This window comes from Carcharodon carcharias, chromosome 3 (genome assembly GCF_017639515.1).
Source record: "Carcharodon carcharias isolate sCarCar2 chromosome 3, sCarCar2.pri, whole genome shotgun sequence".
Taxonomy (NCBI): domain Eukaryota; kingdom Metazoa; phylum Chordata; class Chondrichthyes; order Lamniformes; family Lamnidae; genus Carcharodon; species Carcharodon carcharias.
Window position 1 is genome coordinate 130,867,146 of NC_054469.1, and position 22,766 is coordinate 130,889,911.

General features: G+C 44.7%; 1 protein-coding gene across 1 annotated transcript in view; it reads left to right on the forward strand.

Moving 5' to 3' along the window:
• The window catches only part of LOC121275947 (histone deacetylase 9-like), a 636,654-nt gene that overhangs the window by 263,972 nt on the left and 349,916 nt on the right, over positions 1-22,766 (forward strand). Inside the window, exon 9 of the mRNA XM_041183848.1 lies at positions 3,969-4,179. Within this exon, the coding sequence (XP_041039782.1) occupies positions 3,969-4,179 (211 nt within the window). The remainder of the gene's footprint in view (positions 1-3,968; positions 4,180-22,766) is intronic.

The following is a 22,766-nucleotide window of genomic DNA, read 5'->3' on the forward strand; positions in this document are numbered from 1 at the left end:
GGATAGAAATGTAATAGGCTTTGAGCAGCTGAAAGGGAAGAGGAGGAGAGGAAGAACAAAAGGAAAAATCTGTGATGTGGTGGAGGACAGGAGAGATTAAACAATCAAAGCTTACATGGTGCAAAAGCCAAAGAGAGTGGTAATGGGTGTAGTAAAGAAACAAAAGACATGTCCAGATAAGGTGTGAATGGCTGCTTGGCAGCCATCAGAATGCAGAGTGAAGGAATAAAGAAATAAATGAGAAAAAGCTGAACCAGCAAACAAAAAAAGAAACAAAACCGAGGCAGAGGTTATGGTCTTGTTGAACTCATTGTTGAATTCATTGTTGAGTCCAGAAGGCTGTAGAATGCCAAGATGCAAGATTAAGTGCTGTTCCTCAAATTTGAGTTGAACTTCATTAGAACACTGCAGCAGATAATGGATAGAAAGGTCAGAGTGGAAGCAAGGTGGAGAATTGAAATGACAAGTGACAGGAAGTTCAGGGTCATGCTAGCAGATTGAATGGAGGTGTACAGCAAAGTGTTCACTCATGCTGCGTTTGGTCTCCCTGATGTGGATGAAACCACATTGAGAGTAGTGAATACAGTATATTAAATTGAAAGAAGTACAATAAGTCACTGTTACACTTGGAAAGAGTGTTTGGGGTTTTGGATAGTGAGAAGGGATGAGGTGAATGGGCAGTTGCTGCAACTTCTGTGCTTGCATGGAAAGGAACCATAGGATAGGGAAAAGATGTTGGGGGTTACTGAGGAGTAGACCAGGAAGTCGGAGAGGGAATGATCCCTTTAGAATGTTGAAAGGGGAGAGCAGGGGACGATGTGTTTGGTGGTACATGGCATCACGGTAGAGGTGGTGAAAATAGTGGACTATAATCCATTGAAAAAAGAGGCAGAATATAGGATGAAAGCTGGGGAATGGGGGATCCATCATGGTTCTGGAAAGAAGGAGAAAAGGTGATAGCAGAAATTGAGAAAGTTCAGTGGGGCAGAGACTGGCTGAAATGATGGATCAACCTAGGCAACGCTGTTTCTGCATTTTGGAAAGGAGGTAGAAGTGGGCTGTATATAAGTGGGGGATTATGAAGCTGGAGGCTATGGGGGGAATATCTCCAGAGGAAATGAGATCAGTGACAATCTGGATAAAATAGCTTGATGTTCGGTCATGGTGTCATGGTCGAGGGGGAGGTAGGAGAAAGTGTCTGAGAGTAGACCTTCGGCTCTGGTAGTTAAAGACACCAGGCAATCAAGGAACCACCCTTGTCAGCAAATTTGACAATAATATTAGGGTTGGACCTGAGAGAACAAAGTGCTAAATGTTCAGAGGAAGATAGGTTGGAGTGAGTGAGGGGAGCAGAGAATTTGAGACATCCAATGTCATGCCAGCAGTTCTCATTGAAAAGATCCAGAGAAGGTGAAAGGCCAAAGGGAGGTGTCCTGGCAGAGGAAGAATACTGGAGATGGGTGAAAGGGTCCGCTAACTGGAGGGAACACTCTGGCCAAAGAAGTGAGCACAGAGGTGGAGGTGACAGAATAAGAGCTCCATTTCATGCCAAGTTCGAAACTCATTGGGGTGAGGGCATAAGGGAACAAAGCTGAGACCTTTGCTGAGGACAGATCATTTAGAGTTAGAGAGGGGAAGGTAACAATCAAGAGCTTCTTAACATGGGAACTGTAAAAATTTGGTCTGGAACAATGCCAACAATCATCAACTTCGGGCTGTGGAGGCAGGATCAGAGGCGGACGAACCCATAATTTCCCACCAACAGGCATCATGCCGATCTCCATCATGGTCCCATCTCCAGGCCATTTTCGATTTAGGAGTATTGGGGGGGGTGACAGCTAGCCTCCAACAAGTGGTGAGCAGCCTATTAGGCCAACTAAAAGGTCTATTAAGGTCAAGCTACAAATGCCATCTGGAATTTTCCAGTCAGTATCTGGGCCCCCCCATTAAGGCAGAAACACAGCCAAGTCATGGAGGCAGTCTCCTCGGGATGGATTGAGAGAGGAGGGGTAGTGGGGGTGAGGCAGCACTCCATCCATCCCCAAATCCCCACCTTGGCATTCACCGTAGCCATCGGGCCACAGCTGCAGCCGCTGACCATTCACTGGAGTGCTTGCTTCCCGGCAATGATGGCCTGGCAGCTATGGCCTTGTTTACTGTGAAAAATCACTTCAGAAGATCCCTCCGTCTCTCTCTCTCTCTTTACCCCGCCTACATCAGCAGCTCCCGCCTCTACCAATCAGGCTGCCAGTCTATGAATGCTGGAAGGCCTTCTATTGGACCCCCAGCCATGGGAGCTCCCCCATCATTTTTAATTGGATGGGAGTTCTGAAAGCCACTTAATTGGCCACCTCCTCAAAAGTGACTTTCTGGGTCCTGACACAGGCATGTGTGGAATCCCAATTTACATTTCCTCCTGACAGCAGAAATATCAGCCTCACATTTTTCAAAATTGGTTCAAACATACAGTATAGAGGGAAATTGGCCTTCAATGATAGTGCAAAATGGGCAAGAGCAAATTGTCAGCCCTCTTTGCACCCTCCTCGATTTTTTTTCCAATTTCACCCCTATCTGTTTTATGTTTGAAACTATTAAGTGATGATGAGGTTGAAAACAATGGCAGGTTGGGCGTCCTGAATTTTCACTGTGCAGTGGTCCTGTGTTATGCTTCTTATGGTTACAGACCAACATAGCCCTTTTAAATTTATTTGTTTGTGCAAAGGTAAAAGTTTCAGACTAGCCTCCAAGCTAGTCAGCCATTTTGATAGTTTTCCACCACAAGTCTGGCAGGAGCTTGGCAGAATGGTTGCACTTAGGTTGATCCAATTCACACCAGCCCCTGAACTTTCTCTGGTGTAAACTCTCTTGACGCAGTGCAAAGTCAGTGATGTGGAGAGGGGAGGCATAGGTTGAAAGACATTGGGAGTCCTGTGATCTTGGCCTACAAAAATATAAGAATTTTTTTGGAAGCCAGTAAGAAGAGGCATACTAGCTTTTTCCAAGACAAATATGGGGATGACTTTGGGGGTCCGGGGCATGGAAGTGATCTAGGCTCCCGAAGACCTAATAAAGTAACATTTCTTCCAGTGTTTCATGTGGCCCCTTGAAATGGAGCTGCTGGAGGTTGAAAGCAACTTTCTGACCAGAGACTCCAACATTTCCTCTCCTGTTCTACCATGACTTAACAGTAACACTGCATTTGTAGCATCCCAGGATAAGTTGGGTGCACAGGATTGGCCTGGACATCAGTTGCCTTATTGCAATGATGTGACATCACAATACTGTACACATTCCAACCAGGTCAGCACGAGAGGCTAGCAGGAGGTGTGGGCCTGATATAATTGCCAAGACTGTGGCCCAGGAATTTTCAGGCTTTCTGATTAAATATAAACACTTCTGACTTTTTTTTATATAAATTACTGAATGTATTTATCTATTGTGTGTGTGTTTGCAGTAATGTCTCCACATATATAAATGGCTAATGCTCTGGTCCCAGTGGGCTTCCACTGGTGTTTATAAGGGCCTTTCAGCAGTGGCTGCTTCATCTAGACTTGCACAAGAGAGTGGTCCACCATCACTCCACCAGAGGCCTTTCAGGCCAGAGGCAAATGCAAACTGCACCAACCTTCAAATGAAAGAAGCTATGTTGCCTGAAATCATGAGGTGATCAATCTCCTTTGGGAACTATTGCCTTAGTCTGAGTATGGTTGTGGCCTATCAAAAAGCCTGAAACGGTTTTGTGCCAGTTCTCAAACTTTTAATCATGGAATTCTGAAGGGAGCCCAAGAATGCACTCTCTTCCCCTGACCTGCCTGCTTGATTGAGGGTATGGACTGGGGAGTCTAGCAGATGTTCCATTATTTTTGCAGAAATTATTACAATGGCAAAGAAAAACAAATTCTATTAAACTACATCCAAGGTATAAATTGCAACTTAAGTATTAATTTAAAAATAAACATTTGTTATAGGCCTCAACAACAAATCAAAATACTGACAGACATACCATCCAGGGATTGAATCAGGGGACAGTCCTTCCTGGACAGTTCAGAGGAAGTATTCCCTTATCTGCTTACTTGCCACCTGCTCCTTTTGATGGGAAGGTTAACAGCACCCATCATGCTCTGCTACAGCACGTACTTCTGATGGAACAGGCTCGAAAACAGAGTCCCCTCACAACTGGTGAGTTGAATTTGTAGCTGAAACTTTTGGATTCTAACTGAAAGTTTGCACTTTGCTGAGATTATTTATGTTCACTTGAGTTAATTTTACAAGAGGGGCTTCTGTAAGTTGGAATTATATATTTGATTCAGAATTAATGTATTTTGGAATTGTCACATGCGAGTGAGATTTTTACCCTGTATCTTGCTTAATGAAATGATAAACCTAAATAAAGTTAGGGTTTTTTAATACGGTGTGCGGAGAGAAAATCTTCCCTCCCCCCTTTCTGAGATAATTTATGGACCACATCATTTTTAACAAATGGTCTGATGAGTTTGGCTATTGAAAATTCTCAATTGTATACAATGAGGTTATGGGTTTTTTAAATTGCCAGGGAAACTAGACTGCACAGCCTCATAAACTTGCAAGATTTATTTTCAAATGAATTAGTTGAAAACTCAACAGCTTAGAAAGTCAACCACACTGTTTCTGATTTGAAAGCGTGATTTGGATGCCATTAGCTCTCACATTGGTGTGCAAAGTGTGCAGAGTCCAGCATATTGGATCAGGTTGCTTAGTAGGCATCAAGGGTGGGCTCCAGAAGCATTTAAAATGCCCAATTTTAATATTCAAGTAAGGGTCTGCCTCTACACTTGACTTGCTACATGATAAACACATCCAACAAATCATGGCACTAACAGATAGCAAGGCCCTGCAAGTGCATCATTTAAAGGGCTCATCCAATCCATACAGATGTTTTACTGGTTTGTCCTCTTAAGCTGCCGGTCAACTTCTGGACCTTTTTTGGTTATTACCTGTGTTCTACAGTTGAATTCTGGCTTCAATGAAGAAATCTGCACTGGTGCTTGACTGCTTTGTAAACTGTTGGATTGTAGTTATGGGAGGTCAAGTAGGTCTGCCTTTGAGGCTGGAGGAGGAGGGGCATCAGCCAAGAAGGCTGGAAAGAGCAGGAGCAATAGGGAAAAATAGGAAGAGGAAGCCATTTTCAGGAGGCCAGGCCCACTGCATGCCGTCAGGGAGCACTTCTCATACCTCAGCTTCACCCATGTCATTGTGAATATCTGTGCCTGGTTTCTGGCAGCAGCTGGATTGAAAATCCAGCCATTCTGGACTGTTTCTCCTGAGATGGGTTTGGCAAGTTGTAAAATTTTCCGACCCTGCGCACCCGCCTCAAAGGAGAAGATCTGGACCAGAATAGGTGAACCAGGAAGGGAAGGAGGATTGCCCAGGATTCATGTTCGCATTCACTAATCATTTGGCCTCTCCGGAAGATGCTTGTAAATGGATGTTTGGAAATGATGGGCTTGGGGGTTGGGGTGGTGGGGGAGGGGGGGGGTATGGTGTGGGGATGTAAATCTTCAGTGCCTGAGTGCAGTCCAAAGAGGAAGATTGGCTGGGGCGGTTGCAAACATGTAACAGAGCCTGCCCAATTTTCCTTCTATTTGAATTAACAGAAACAAAATCAGATATGCTCTGTGAGAGGCATGGAATCTTTTACCAGATTTCCTGCCTGCATTGTAGCAGATCATGTTTTACAGCCAGGCTTTAAAGAGGAACCTTTATTCCACTATCCAAAGCCTGAAGAACCATAAGCCAACAGGAGACATTACTCCTTGGAGAAATGAGATAAAAGAGAAAGACCTGAGTGAAGAAAGAAGAGTGCAGATTGAATATTACAGTGGGTTGAACATTGTACATGAACATCTGGAACATGGGTACAAATTCAGCCAAAACTGAGAGCGTGAGGTTTTCTGATTTTATAAGATGCAATGATCTGAAGTGAAAGGAATTTATGGAATTTTAGGCCATTGTCTAATTTGGCACTAATTGGCACAAAAGAACTACACCCTTCTTTTGAAAGGCCATAAGATAATTGACGTGGAAAATGTAAGTGGTAGAGTAGTGATTGGCCGTATGAGATTGAAAAAAAAACATTGGACTGAATTTTATACTGGGTGTGGTGTTCCTAGCCCTAAGTGTAAAAGTTGGGGGCAAGGCTGCCCCTGCTTGGCCAGCTTGCTCCACACCTGTCTAACAGAAGTTGGACTGTTGAAGTAGGCCTCTGACCCGTCGGGGAGGAAGTCCTGTCTCTGAGAACTGCTGGCATTCAAACAACTCACAGCTCTCTTGGCCCAGCAGCACCTCCAGGAGAGGTGGCCACTGCTTGAACTACAGACAGTCCCCTGAAGAAGAGGAGAGAAAGTTAAATCCAGGATCTTGCCAGTGCCAGGCTGGCATGCCCTGGCAAGCATTATGGGGGCCCGGCATGCACAAGGTTTGGGGGGATGGGAAACACAGTTTCACCTGGTGGACTGGATACTCGGTGCTGGCTTCCCCTGTCATGGGTAAAATCCCAGCATTGACAGGAGGAGCCACTTTAGTGTCCATTAATTGTCCATTTAAGGACCTCAATTAGTCCATGGATGAGTTGGCTGCCTATCACTAGTAAAATTTTGTCAGGGTGATCTGGGCAGGGGTGGATAGGTTATAAGCATGGTGCCACTGCAATGGTGCCAAATTTTACAGCCCCTTGTCCCCCTCCCCCTGCCTGCCATCCTGCCCCTCGGCAGGCTGTAAAATTCTGGCCATTGATGAAAAAAGAAGGGCATTTTACCGGCATTGGTAACACTCAATACGAATAGTATCTTACCTGTCTCTGAAAATAGGAGAGTCACAGGCATTGAACACTTGTGTTAAAGTGCGTCCTAAACCTGACTGATGACTTGGCAGCTTGTCCCACTATCACAACAGTTGGACATTTAGAAAGGCTCAAAACGTTGGAAATGGTTATAAAATTGGCTAAAAGAAATACTTGCATTTATATAGCATCCTTCACAACCACCAGACATCTCAAAGCACTTTACAATATTGCAGTGGTATTCACCACTAACAGTATGCTGCCGTCAACCAAAGAGACATTCTGCCTATCACACAAATGTGTAATGCGGTAAATAAATTTCAGTGCCAGTATGATAGGTAGGCCGTACATCCGAAAAACTGGCGATTCGTATTAAACATCATGTCCCCTCTGCCGTGCACAACGGGCAAGGTACAGACCATACCCAACCAGCCCGTGCTTACAAAACTCAAAACACATTAGATTTGATTCTGTGATTGGACAACATTTGCTAAATAATCCTTAATGTGCTAAGAATTACACTGACAACCAATTTAAGATTGTCAGTCGTGCTCGCAGTGTGGTTCATTTGCGAGTACTGGAAGCTACATATATTAACACACAGGGCTCTGTTCTTTGCAGATAGAAAGAACATGTATGCACATTGTGCCTGTTTCAGCTAACCAAAATAAATGATAGCCATTCGCTGGTTCATTCCTCAGGACAATGCCTTAACCAATCAGAGTCAAACAATGCTTAGCAGTTAACTGTCAGTCACCATTAACTGCTACATTCTCCATGTCAACCCTCTATCAATCAATGTCCACTTGCCAACCAATCAGCACTGTGTCATACAGTATAAAGTTGTTGCTTCCCTGACATTGGTATTCTTGTGATTGTCCTGATGAGTGCAAGGCAGACAGCTTCAACAAAATGTCTTTTTTCAGCAATACTCACACTGAAAAATATTCATCCTACATAGCTACCACATATTAGTCACATGAGAAATGCTTTGGTTTTGCCTGTATTGGTTTTGCTAATGTCTAAGTTGTGTCAATGGGAAAAATTTTCCCCCTGTCGGGAGGGGAAGTGCAGGAGCGGGTGCGGGCAGACCCGCCTCCAGTTGGCACCCCTGATTGGGGGCGGACCACCTTTTTAAGTGGGCGGGCCAGGAAGTGCTACGTGCTCGCTCTGTGGGTGGGTGGGTAGTGGGGGTGGGGTTCCCTCAGCCGGGAGTGCGGTCTTTCGCACGTGTGCATGAAAGAGCACACTCAACTCCCTGAGGCTAAGTGCTGCTTCAGGGAGATTGGCCCCAAATTTAAAAATGTTAAACAAATGATAGTAAGATTTCCCTGATATGTCCCCTCATGTGACACATGAGTTGGGACATGTCCATCATTTTTACAGAAACTTTTATTAAATATTTTAAAACACTCGTGAAGCCTCATCCCACCTGTGGATGAGGTTTCATGCATTTCCTTAAGCCCGCCAGGCCTGTCCGTCACCCCTACGGTTGAATGGGCAGGTCCATTAATGGTGTCAATTACTTTTTAAATGGTCTCATTAGGCCATTGACAGACCAGCGGGCACACAGCTGATTTGGCTGCGCCCTCGCTGACCTGACAATGGAAATGACGCGGGGTGACGTCGGGAGCTCCACTCCATGTCATCTCGCTTCGGCGAGTGGGCCCCGCCCCTGCTCGTCGACTGGAAGATCCTTCCCAATGAAAATTGGACAATTATTATTTAAGGATTCAGATGATATGAAAGCTGTAACAGATTTGAGAACAGTTTTGAGGAATCCACACTACCTAAGCAAATGCAGGGAAGCTTGATTCAGTCAAGCTTGGTTCAGTAAAACTTTTAACAAACAATGGGCCAGATTTTTGCCATGACAGAGGCTTTCCCAGAAACTGCTAAAAATTCTAAGTCCTACTCTCAAACCCAGCATTTCCCATCTTTGTATGGGTGGGACTGAAGTCAGGCCGGTGTTCATGCAAGTGCGACTCATGGAGGCAACTGGCTATCTAAGTCACCAGCTGCCTCCATTGAAGTGTAATTCTGGTAGGCCAGGATGTGAAAGCAAGAGTGTGCAGATTAGAACAGGTAAGAGAGAGGTGAATTTGGTGGAGTCATTTGGATTGCCAAGGTACCCCTTTGGAGAGGTAAGGTACTCCTTTGGGTAGGGTCCCAGGTCACCTTTGGGAGATGTTATGCACCCTTTAGGGGAGTTAAGGCACCTTTTGCAATAGTTAAAATTAAACATGATTATGCGCCTTTTATGCATAAGCGCTTTGGAACTGTCAAGCTGTCAAAGCAATGTCCAGCTGTCAAATAACTGTCCAGCTGTTAAAGAACTGTCCAGCTCTCAAAGGGCTGTCCAGCTGTCAAGGAACCATTGAGGAAGTGTCAGAGCTCGCAATGAAGTGTCAAAGCCGTCAAGGAAGTGTCCAAGAATGCTAGGTGAGTTGGCATGGTGGGGCTAAGAGCAAAGGGTGGGAGTGGGGGACATAGGTTGGCATTGGTGGTATGAGGGATCATGAGGGCATAGGCATGGATAGCACATGGAGAGTGTGTGGGGGGGTTGAGAGATGAGGGCTGATTTTGTTTAAATCTTTTATGTTATTTATTTATTTATTTATTTATTTAAACACTGTGCCAGTGAACCAAGGCAGGCCTTCCACCCAGCCCAGTATCACATCAGGCCTTCAGTAAACCGTAGTCTTCAGTAACCAATCAGACCTTCAATAAACATATTTAAAGGCCGCCCCTGCACAGAACTAGAACTCTTCAAGGGATTAGAAGCTGCTGTGAACTAATGGCTGCCAAAGGGAGGAAACATGCTGCCCCCAAATTTAGTGATGCCTCCCTCAATCGCCTGCTGGACTCAGTGAAGGCCCGCCATGAAGTCCTCCACCCCAATTCTGGCCAAAGACCAGCAAGCAAGGGGTCACCAATCCAACATGGGAGGTGATGGCAGTGGTGGCCAGCGCCAACACCCTGCAAAAGAGAAAAGCCACCCAGTGTAGGAAGAGGATGAGCGATCTCCTCCGTTCCACCAGGGTAAGTCAATCTTCTCATCACGCTCAACTCACACACTCACAAACCCATCACAAATCCATGGGGATCTCACACCTCAAGAGACAACACCACTAACTCTCACACACACCCTCACATCTCCATCAGGCTCGTATACTCTGGAGCTCATGTCCTCATCCCATCCATGTCTCCGCTCATCACACAAACATTCCAAGCAGTGCCATTTGTCCTGCTCACACTCTCTCCATCTGGTTTCATGCAGGAGAAGCCTTCTCACATCAGCAGGGAGAGGTCCCAGACCTGGGGTGAAGTGGCTCACATTAGACCCTTCACTCACCCTGAGGAGCATGCCATCACGTTGAATGGTGAGGATGTGGACTATGCTTGTGGCAACAGTGAGGCTGATAGCAAACACCTACATGAGGACCCTGCACCAGCTCATCCTTCTCTATTGCAGCTGTGAATGCTCTCTCTCCTGCTTTTGACTCTGCTGTCATGCACTAATTATTTCTACTTTGATTCACAGGGAGCTCTGCCAATTGATCAACACCCTCAGCCAGCCAATCTCTCAGCTCCATCCATTTCTGTACCTCCAGAAGAGGACACCTCCTCCATTAAAGAGATGGAAGTAAGCAACCTGGAAGATCCATCACAGTGTTTACCCACCCCACCAGCTCAGAGACACAAACGTCAGTGGGACCTATATTTAGAGCAGGCTTGGGTTCACAATCTGGCGGTCACCGCATGGACACTTGACTCCAGCAGGAGGAGGCTTGTTCAGCCGAGTTCCCTGGCACTCAGAGGACTGCTGGGGAAGAGGTATCTGTGAGGTGTGAGTCAGAGGACGAGCCTCTGGATTTGGCCTTCGAACTCATTGTGCTGAGTCAGCAGAAGGCGGGGGAACATCATAGAGAGTTGTTGGAAGCCCTCAACAGAGTGGCATGTGAGCCAGAGGAGTGAGTCTGTCTGCTCTCTGACAAAGTGATGCCCACATGTGCTCATATGGACATCTCCATGGATGGATGTCGGATGCCATGGTCCAGCAGAACGCGGAGATGCTCGCAGACCTGCACTCCATCACAGTAGCCATGGTTGAGTTCCTGCAGTGGCAACGCAACAGGGAAACAGGGCATCTCAACATCCCTCCAGGTGCTCCTTCCCCTCAAGGAGTCAGGCCACGGTGCTCGGGCACCCAAAAGGAGGAGGTGTGGCAGCTAGGCATCCTGGCTCAACCACTCAGGCATCTCAGAGGCTTTCCTCTCTCTCCAGGGCCCCTTTGCCTGTGACCCCTCTCAACCTTGTCCTCTGTCACCACAGAGGGAGCAGCTGGCCCACAGGAGGACACCGAAACAAGCTGGGGCCCTCAACGCCTCGGATCTCACGATGACCCATGCCATAGTCATCAGAGGCAATAGGGCCAATCATTGCACAGGCTGTTTCCACCCCTGCTGCGGATGTCAGGGCAGCACCTAGAAGAAGTACTAGGCCTAAAAAAGTTAAGAATTTCTGATCACAAGTCGTTGTATGGCTGAACACATTTTGTCACTTCATAATCTGAAAATATATTCACTTTCACAGAATAATGTGTAATGGTGTCTTTCAGCTTCATTTACAGGCTTCACAAGTCCTCCCCCTGCATCCCTCCCACTACCCCCACCACCACTAGCAGTTCAGCTGCACGTAGCTGGACCACAAGTGATTCTGGACCAAAAAGTGTACGTGTGGCAGGGCCTTTCGGAGCTTTGTGCAAGCATTCTCCCAAGTCTGCAGAGCCTTTCTCCTCACACTTATCTCAAGTCCCAAGCAGTTTCAATGCTGCCAGCTGGGGTTCATTTTCAGTTGTCCATCTGAGCTGATCTGCATCTCCACCCACCCACTGATGGCACTCCCAAGCGGCACTTGTGCCTGCCCAACACGAGATTTCTCTCACTTTTGATTTCAAAAGCATGATGGTTGTTAAGTATATTTTCAGCTCCTCGTCCTGTCCTGCCCCCTGTCATCCATGTCCTTTCCCCCAAAACCATTGAGCCCCCGGTATTAGCTTCCATCTCCCCACTGTCACCTACCAACCAGAACCCTTGTCATTCCAGGATGTCCAGGCGAACACGTATGTTTCCTATCCTCCCGAGAATCTCACATCCATGTATGTTGACCTCTCCGATCTCCTCCTTCCTATCCCCGGGGCCGGTGTCTTCTTCCAAGTCCCTGTCAACCACCCGGCCATCCCTTCTACTGCTATCTTCGCACCCTCACCCTTCCACTTACCAGCTCACTCTGCTCTCTCTCATACTCACAATTCCACCTGACCACGTCCACCTCGTTTCAATCCCCGGAAGACAGTCATCAACTCCACAGACTGCTCCTTTGCACTTTCACCTGGACATACACCCCCTTACTCCTTCCTTCACCCTTATTCCTTCCTCCACTTTTATTCCTTCCTGCATCCTTACTCCTTCCTCCGTCCTTACTCTCTCCTCTCCCTAGTTCTTTCTCCCTCTGGACTCCTTCCCCTTTCCAAACACCCTCCATCCCCCGGACTCCTTCCTTCTCCTGGATTCCTTCTTTCCCCTGGACTCCTGTCCTCCTCCGAACTCATTCCTCCCTCCAAAGTCCTGCCCCGCTCCAAACTCCTTCCTCCCCCCGAAGTCCTTCCCCCTCTCAACTCCTTCCCTTATACCTTCCTCCTCCCTTACACTTACTTACTCAGTTGCTGCATTTTCACTGTTACACCTTCCTCCCCTGTACTTCCTCCCCCCTCCATACCTCACTCTCCCCCCCAACACCATCATTACCCCAGTCCCAACCGCACGCTTACTCACCAACACCATTGTTCCCCCATTCCCCATCTCATTCTGGCAGCAGCAGGAACCTGGCGGCAGACAATTAAGAGGTTGTCATCAGAGCCACCATCCAATTGAGGGAGGCATCCACAGCACACCCCCAAGTGCTGCTACCCAGTTAGAGGGCCAACAGCTCAGTAACCTCAGCAGTGGCACCACTAGAAGTGGCCATTGCTGAGGCTGCAGCTCCAGGATCAGGGCATCTTATTGGCAAGGCGCCCTCAAAGACCAATAGGTTTTATGGGAAGCTGGGGTCAAACAGGCAGGTCTTGGCATTTGTGGGCACTAGAGTCACAGAGGACTGGCAAGGTAGGCTGAGATATAAAGTAATGTCCACTGGCAAAATGCCCAAGTTGGGAGGAAGTGGCCCATAATTGGCCATTTAAATGGCTCAAGGGCCTTCAACCGCTAAGTTTCCTGCTGCTGATAATATGCCATGGCAGCAGGAAAACGTTGGCCTCCCCTTCTGACTCCTTTGTCTGCCATATTTCCAGCCCTCCCACCTCCCAGCTTGACCCCAATGGGCTGGGAAAATTCAGCCCAGAAGGCAATTTGAATGCATGATAATTTTGAGGTTTTAACTGAAGGTGAGAATCCTACAATGCTGAAATATGGCCCAATCAAAAAATTATATTTAACATGCATTGGGCAAGGGGGAGAAAAAGGCTTTGCCAATTATTTTCCAGCATGTGGAACTGGCAATCAGCCCTCACATCTTTGACCTGTCATTTCAGTAGAACACTTCAATCATGATGCAGAAGTTTCAGGATCTCTGCAGTACATTTATACCCTTTCACTATAAACACATTGCTTAAATCAAAGCTCTGGTGGCATTGAATATTTTTAGAACAGCTTTAAGCACTCAGGCCTGTGTTTGGTTTTATCCAGACTGAACTTTTTTAAGTGATTACTGTCATTAAAAAAAATCTGAAACTAACTGAAAAAAACTGTGTCTATAAATATCAGTTCAAACAAAGATTTGACATCAGTTTTTAATTTTTGTTTTGGCATCATTGGATATAAGATCAAAGTATTATTTTCTTTAAAGTACCACTCATAAGAAATGAATAGAAATGCTCTTTTGCATGCACTCTGTCAATCAGTAATGTCAACGGACTTCTTTCATGGAACTGTTGCCAAAAGTATTTAATATGGTAATAATCTTGCAGCAGCCATGGAATTCACTAATCAGATACAGTATGCCCCTCCTGTTGGGTAGATTTTGATATCTTTGTTCTTCATAGCGGCATGGCCATCATTCTGCCACCTTGCAGATCTTTAAGGAGCGTGGCAAATAGAATCTTCCTTATTTTAATTTGTCATCTATGTGACATTATCCGGTTACACATCAGAAATCTCTAACTCTGGATAGTGGTTGCAAATCAGCTCTTCAGGACTCAAATGATAGCGCAAGATAATTGGATTTTTTAGGGCTTGGCTTTGTGGAGAAAATAATGATGAGGATAACAATGCTCATCATTTTTTGTTCTGTGGAAATTGGACAGCAACTTCTGGCAGCCGCACAAGTGCAGTCATATACAAAAATCCGAAAGTTGTTTTCTGAAATGCTCTACTCCTCCCAAAACCGCACAAAATCATCATTGCACTGTTTGACTCAGGGGGCAAGTACATTGAATGGCATGAAGTTCCTGTGCATACCTCATAGATAAGGACTAGACACATGATAAAAGTTAGGGCTCATCCATTCCATTCAAAGTACCCTTTTAACATTGTGATAAGTCTTGATTATAGCCAAACAAACTCTCTGGCACTGAACATTAACTCTCCAAATATGGAGCGGAATTTTACAGCCTTGCCACGGCGGGGAGGGAGCCATAAAATGCAGTGAGCCATTCTAAACTCCATTGACTTTGGCAGCAACGTAAAAACCCCGCTACAGCAAAATTCCACAGTGGACTCTCATTCCTTTATCATTTAATTATTGTTGGAGAATTTTTTCATAATGTATTTTCTTTTACTTTTCTCTGTCACTTTTATTCTCTTTATCCAATCTTTCTTTTCCTCGCTTTATTTCACTTTCAGCACCTGATTTTACATTGAATACACTATTCCACATAACACTTCTGGTTCAGACACTGTGCTGCCTATTAATGATTATTCAATCTGACTGGTTAAGGAGGTACACAGCTACCTGCCTGTTAGATGTCACTGCATTTTTAGGATGGTTGACTGAACACAACTTGTTCAAAATACCTTAGTAAGTCCATGGGCCAGTGCAAGTCTAGCCATTTGTTTCACATTCAATATGGAATATGGTCTATAATGTTTAGTATTTGTGATTGAAGTATGTATTTATGTTTTATCAAGTGACAATTTTTATTTCACTGCATTTTGTATTTTGTCACTTTGAAATGTGTGCCTTTTCAGAGAGGGAGAGTGAACTATTTACCACATGCAACTAATTTCCTTAACATTTTATTGTCAATAATGCACAAGGCCATATCTTTGAAAGCAAAATGAAGCATTACGTGCAGCTTGAACAGCAATGATAGCAGAAAATGAGCAATAATGAACAGATAGAGGAGCAGATAAAATTAGTTAACATTCTTTGCTACACTGTTACAGGAAGGCATGAATATTTACATAAAATCAGCTGCCCTGGAAATTGGTGGGAAGCATTTATCAGCATAAGTGTCAACATGTGCCAGCCTCAGATATCCAGAGCTGAACCTGCAAAATGACCTGGGCTCAGGGGCATGTTTTGCAGAATGAGAGGCTTATTATCATACTTTCTTAAAGAACACACTGAGACAAGTACTTACTAAAGATTCATAAAGCAGGCTAAATTTAACAATCAGAAACTAGTTATACAATTCCCAGAGATCCTCACACTCAAACAAAAGCTACTTTTACAAAAATGCTTTCTGATTATTACTGAATTGTAATTAAAGTTATTCGTCTATCTCTAACCTGTGTGGTAATATCCACTATTTCAAAAAGAATTTCATACCTTAGTTTTAAGACTATGTTAAATCCAAAAAATAGATAACAAACAGATGGGACATAGTTAACCCCTCACTCATGAACTGCAAGAATCTGGAAGAGAAAGAAGTACCATTTCCATTAACACAATACTTAGGCTGGAATGAACAAGCCCTCAAATTTTATGCCGGGATTCAACACATGTCATATCACAACAAGGGAGATCCCTAGGAAGGTTCCCTAGCTTGCCTGCAAATGGTTGTGCCAATAGGGACCTAGAATCCATGTTTGTGGCTCCATAGTGTAAGACAGAGAGGTACTGACCCCTTAAAAAAATTTGAAACAAAGCCTTCACACCCAGACCTTCAGGCTCACAGATCTTGTTCCCAGCCTGGTCTCTCAGGTGTTTTCCACCTGACCTTGTTGGGATAATATGTTTGTTCTGAACAAGAGTACTCCATCTCCATATACTGAAAGCCCAAGGCACGGGAACTCCAATATTCAATTCAATACTCACCTCAACATTCCTTACGGACAATAGCTTTTACAGAACAGATCATGAGCTTTACGTTCATGGTTCCTCCTGGAGTCTTGGACAGACGGTTGGATCCCAACATAATTGTATCCCAGTGCTTTTGATATTTTGGGCTATGGTCCTTGAGATTTGATATTATGGATATTTAAATTATTGCCAGTTTTTTGCTCTGAATGAAAATGCACCTAAAAGGACAAAGACAGTGGGAGTATGGGAACACAAGCACACGCAAGTTCCCTCCCAAGTTACACACCATCCTGACTTGGAAGTACTGAAATACTACACTGTTACTGGGTCAAATCCTGGAATTCCCTCCCTAAAGGCGTTCTGGGTGTACCTACACCACATGGTCTGCAGTGGTTCAAGAAGGTGCTTGCCATCACCTTCTCAAACAAAAATGGGGAGGCAGCATCATCGTGGCATTGTTACTGGACTAGTAATCCAGAGGCCCAGGCTAATAGTCTCGGGGCATGGGTTCAAAATCTACCACGACAGCTGGTGAAATTTTAAATTCAGTTAATAAATCTGGAATTATAAGCTAGTCTCAGTAGTGAAACCATTGTTGATTGTCACAAAAACCCACCTAGTCCACTATTGCCCACTAGGGAAGGAAATCTGCCGTTCTTACCTGGTCTGACCTACATATGACTCCAGGTCCCACAGTAATGTGGTTGATTCTTAAATGCCCTCTGAAATATACAAGCAAGCCACTCAGTCGTATCAAACCACTATGAAGTCTAATTCCCTTCCTAACAGCACTGTGGGTGTACCTACACCACATGGACTGCAGCGGTTCAAGAAGGCAGCTCACCACCACCACCTCAAGGGCAATTAGGAATGGTCTAAATCCCCACTGACCCGAAACTGAACTGGACCAGCCACATTAATACTGTGGCTACAAGAGCAGGTCAGAGGCTAGGAATCCTGCCATGAGTAACTCACTCTTGACTCCCCAAAGCCTTATACCCCTATCTAGGCACAAGTCAGGAATGTGATGGAATACTCCCAACTTGCCTGGCTAAGTGCAGCTCCCACAACACTCAAGAAGCTCAACACCATCCAGGACAAAGCAGCCTGCTTGATTGGCATTCCATCCACACCTTAAACATTGACTTCCTCCACCAGGAATGCACAGTGGCAGCAGTGTGTACCATCTACAAAATGCACTGCAGCAATTCACCAAGGCCCCTTTAACAGCGCCTTCCAGCCCCATGACCTCTACCACTTGGAAGGACAAGAGCAGCAGATGCATGGCAATACCACCACCTCCAAGCCACACCCCATGTTGACTTGAAAGTATATGGCCATTCCTTCACTGTCGCTGGGTCAAAATCCTGGAACTCCTGTAAGAATTTCCATTCCCGTCCCCTCTTACAATAGTTCTTGGACTCCAGGAATTATGAGAACAAAATGCTCGCAACACAGGGTTTGGCTCACCTCAGACTCGTTTGCTTATTGAACTCACAATTTCCCTCCACTACAAACCCCTCTGTGATTTGACCAGAATTAACAGCAGTATCTCATAGTACAAACCCCGATACAAAAGGTTGACTGAAATTTACAAAATACCTCACAACACAAATCCCATGCTGATTAGGTGAAAATTAAAATCACCCACACAACTGGCTGTCCCCGGTGTTGATTGTGGGCTTGGATGTGGAAATGACTGATCCCCATCCTTCTTCTCCTTGACTGCGGTGCCTGCTCTCCAATGTTGTCCACTTTTATGATGATTCATATCACACTGTCATAGGCACAGATCCTGTTACCATTCTGCTGAGTCATCCAATGCTTCGCACCTCTTTACCTTGGGTTATTCAATGCCCTGTTCTAGACAGGACTGTACGGTCATAGTCAATTCTTCTGTTGTTTTCTGTTGTGTAAACAATGTGCTCCCCTCCCCATGGTGAGGGCTACCTGGCTCCAAGGTTGACTGAGGTGTGAATGTTCCTTTCATTCCTGGCAGGAGCTAATTGGGTTATGTAATAGCAGTTTCTCTGTGCCATTGTCCATGACAATGGCTCTCTTAGTCTTTTGTTGAGCCAGAGTTTCAGTTAGCCCCCACTCTGTGAGTTACAGTTAACCCCTTAATGGCTGTATAGTTCACCTCTGCGTGCAGTTTTGAGATTTAGCTGTTTTATATTCTTAAAACTCGGGGGTCACATCCTTCACTCCCTTCCTAACAACAATGTGGGTGTACCTACCACACATGGACGGTTCATGAAGGTGGCTCACCACCACCTTCTCAAGGGCAATTAGGGGTGGAAAATAAATGCTGGCGTGGCCAGCGATGCCCAAATCCCATGAAAGGATAAATAACAAAAAAAAAAATCCAATTCAATCTTGGATGACTGCATGAAGCACTTCTGCATTACTGTAAAAGTTTATGACATCATCAAAAACATACAAGTGTGTTACAGATTTACAGACCTTTCTATCTGTTATTTAGTTCATCAATGACCAGATCATACATGTGAATACATTATGGAGAGATCATATCTTCCAACTTTTTAAAAGTCCAATGTAGCAGACAGCTTTATTGCAATGTATGCCAGGCAAATTCATCTGGAAAAAAAAGCTTCTGCTGAAGTTCATTGTCAAGTGATAGGAGAAAAGTAAAATAGCAATTGAATAATGTTCCTCAACTATTCCAAGAGGACTCCTGCTGTAACTTTAATGGAAGCCCAGTGGAATTGCTGTAAACTTAGCTGGGACCCTGTTGAACTGGATCCAGGCTGCAGGACAAATTTTCCGGGGTGGTCTGTGGGGACAGAGTCACCAAATGTAGCTAAAGGTAATCTCTGTGAAGAAGTGGTGTCATCCTAAATCAGCAGTTCCCATGACCTGGCATCATCTGTGTAACCTTGGAGGCTGGTACATGATGAACAGGGATGTATTGGTGCAATAAAGATCTCGAGCTGAAGCACACCTCAACCAGGACAATCCAGGCCAAAGAAACAATTTGTACCCTGAAGACTTCTAGCAGAGAAACTACTTTCTTAATGTCTTGTCAAATATTTGGGCACCAATATTCCTGCATTGCAAAGTGGGTCACAATAGTCCTTCTGAATCTGGAATCCAGAGGCCTGATTTCCTGGAAACTTGGGGAGAGCGGGCATCCAAGATGTGTGCAATGGTCTCATGCTATTTAGGTGCCCTCCCTCAGCCCCTTATTTTCTGCTGTGTTCATTGTTAGAGGACAAATTGCTTTGACCATGGCCTATAGAATTTCACACATAAGACTTCTGATACTCTTTATAAATAAACACACATAGATTGAACCTGCAGTCATCACTGAAAATTACTATTTTACAAAAAAAAGTTAGTCGAAAAAAATTAGCTGGTAAATGCAGAATACACACTCAAACATTTTGGAATGTTTTGCCTTAACTATGGTGTAAGAGTAGCATAAGTCAAATCATGGGTAACTAATATATGTTAGTTTTACACTAAAACCAGTACATGTGAGTGTCCTTGATCTTTACGCAGCTTCAAAAGGAAATCTTTTTGTGGAGGCGGGACACTAAATTCATATTTTGCATCAGACTTCACTAGAGAAAAGATGCTGTCAATATAGCAGTGAAGGAGGAGGGCCTGGAGAAATTTGATTGGATAAAATAGAAAAAAGAGGCATTGAAAAAAATCACCCTGTCTCTGTGGGATGTGGGATGCATCCCCGGTCGTTGAGGGAAGTAAGGGTGGAAAATTTGGAGATCCTGGCAACAATATTTTAATACTCCTTAGATATGAGAGTAGTGCTGGAGGTCTGGGGGATTGCAAATGTTACACCACACTTCTAAAAAGGAGAGAGATAAACCTCGCAATTACAGCACCTGAAAGGTGTGATATGGCCTACTTCAGACAGAGGCACTCAAAGGAAAAGATGCAATGCAAACTGAACTGTAATCTCCTGTGGTTATAGAGATAATGGAAAATGATAATCATCTCAACCGAAACCACCACCCGTTAAGTCATATCCCAGACTGTGAACATGAACTGAAAACAGATCTAGGCGAAAGACATGTTTGTTTTTCCCTTCCAGGAATACACAAGGAAAGGGGTTTAAAAAAGCAAACTGTAGGTCTAGTTCTGTGTGTTGGTCTGGTGTTCTTTCTGGTGTGTATGTATGCTGTGAAGGTCACAGCTGAAGAACACCAACTGGGCGCCCTGCAGTTTGTAGGTAAAAAGTCTTTCTCTCTGATTGCTGGAAGCAAGTCACAAGTCAGCAAAGCTACAGTTGAAAAGGAAACAGGACAACAACTTTTATCTAACCTGCAGAACCAAGAATCTCCAAACTAACTGCTCAACAACCAAAGTCAGCGCTACTGGAATCATGCCAACTTAACAGCCACAATGTTTCACCATCTACTCCTCACAGACAAGCCAAAGGATTGATTTGCATATCTTTTTAACTTTTATTTTTGGACTCAATTTCTCATTTCTAATCTGTGTGTATATGTTTTTATTATTTTTTCTCGCATTTAGTAATAAACTTACTCTGTCATTGACTCAAAAAAGCCTGATTAAATTAGTTCCTTTTAAAACATAAATACATCTGGACTGGAACAAGGTAACCACGAGGAAGTGGATCCTTTTTAAATTAACTTTGGTGCAGCCAACTGAGGAAGTTGAATAAAGAAAGGGAGCCCGTTAATCCCTCCTCACCTAGGAGCGTAACAATTTAGGGTACCTCGTCCGGGATCAAAACAAATTGGGGGACCTCGCCCAGAGACCAGTTGTAACAGGTTAGGAATAAAAGCCAGCATGGATTTATTAAAGACAAGTTGTGTTTGACTAACTTGATTGAGTTCTTGAGAAGTGTTAAATGATTCATTTTGGTAAAAAGAATAAGGAGAGGCAATGGCTGTTATTTAACAGCTCCCAATCAGAAGACAATGGAGGAGGGGGTGGCAGTCATAGAATCGCAAGGGGTGGTACAATGATGGATCTCTGTCGCAATACTGAGGCCACATTTTACCAGTGGCAGACAACAACTCATGGGCATGGAGCTTGCTTTCTTGAAATAGACAATTGACAGATTAAGGATGAGCATTAAGGATCCAACAGACCGAATGTTGATGGGCCCCTCCACATTTTAGGAGGAGTGCATGGGCGTCAGGGGGCATTAGAGCCATGGCAGGTTTTTAAGGGCGGCAATCGGGCAGCAGGTGAAGTCATTGCTGCAAGAGGGAGCCATTGGGTTGGGCAAATTGCCTTCATAGGACATCTGGTGCAGCTCTGTTCTGAGTGGTTAGCATGGAGAAGGGGGAATTGAGGAGCCATTGATCTGGGGTTGAGCCCCCATCTTGCCATTAGACATCTGACAGGGGATCAATTGAGGCGGGCCTGACAGGGGAATGTGATGGGTAGCATTGCAGCTTGCTATTCCTTTCCAAGGAGATACTGCGGCCTCAACACTTTTGCAATTACATGGTGGGCTCTCCCTCCTCAGCATCTACCGCCACAGTTATCCAGTTGATGACTTCTAAGAGACCAAGGTGTGGTTCACATCCTTGCAGAATGGAGAAGATTGTTGATACACTTGCACACAGCAGCCAGGTTCTCCAGATGAGCCCGTGGCTGCTTACTTTCCCCGTGACCTCTCTCCAGGCTTGCTTGGATAGGCAGTTAGGTCCCTTCTTTTGGTCCCTGAGGAAGAGGACCTCCCACCTTGCCTGAGGAGCCTAGTGGAGATCAACCTGCTCCTGGTTCCACCTTCCCTACCCTGTCAGATTACATAAAATCCTGGCTGATATAGACTAAATGGCATGGTAGAAAGAAGATCCTGGGTGGTCTCACAGTTCAATGTCTACTCCCTGCATGAACTCCTCGAGGCTACTCAGGTAAGGTGAGAGGTCCTCTTCCTCGCTTCCTCGGGACCAAAGAAAGAGTCCTCACTGCCTAATCAGTAGTTTATGGAAATTTATCATATTTTCCTTGCATTTATACTCTGACTTTCTTTATAAAAATAAGGATCTTGTGTGCCTCCTCAACAGCCTTCATAGCTTGCTCTGCCACCTTTAATGCTTGTGTATGTATGTCCCAGATCTCTCTGTTCCTGTATCCCATTTAAAATTGTACCATTTAGTTTATATTGGCCAGGATTTTATGTGGGCTGACAGGGCAACAAAGACGGAACCAGAAGCAGATTGGAGTATTGTGGCCAATTCTGGGTGCCAAACTTTAGGGAAGATGGCAATGCTTTAGAGAAGGTGCAGAAGAGATTTACTAAAACTGAGTCAGCAATGGAAGACTTCAGTTCCATCGAGAGATTGGAGAATCAGGGGTTGTTCTCCTTACAGTGGAGAAAGTTAAGGGAAGATTTGATAAAGAGATTCAAAATCTCAAATGGTTTTGATAGAGTAACTGGGGGGAAACCTGTTTACTGTGAGAAAAGGGTCAGTAACCAGGTGGCCCAAATATAAGGTAATGGCAAAAGAACCAGAGGAATACTTCAGGAAAACTAATTTTACCCAGCAAGTTGTTATCATCTGGAGTGCACTGACTGAAAGGGTAGTGGATTAAAAATTATTCAATAATAATTTTTAAAAACAAATTGGATAAATATTTGAAGAGCAAAACCTTGCAGGGCTATGAGGAATGAACAGGGGAG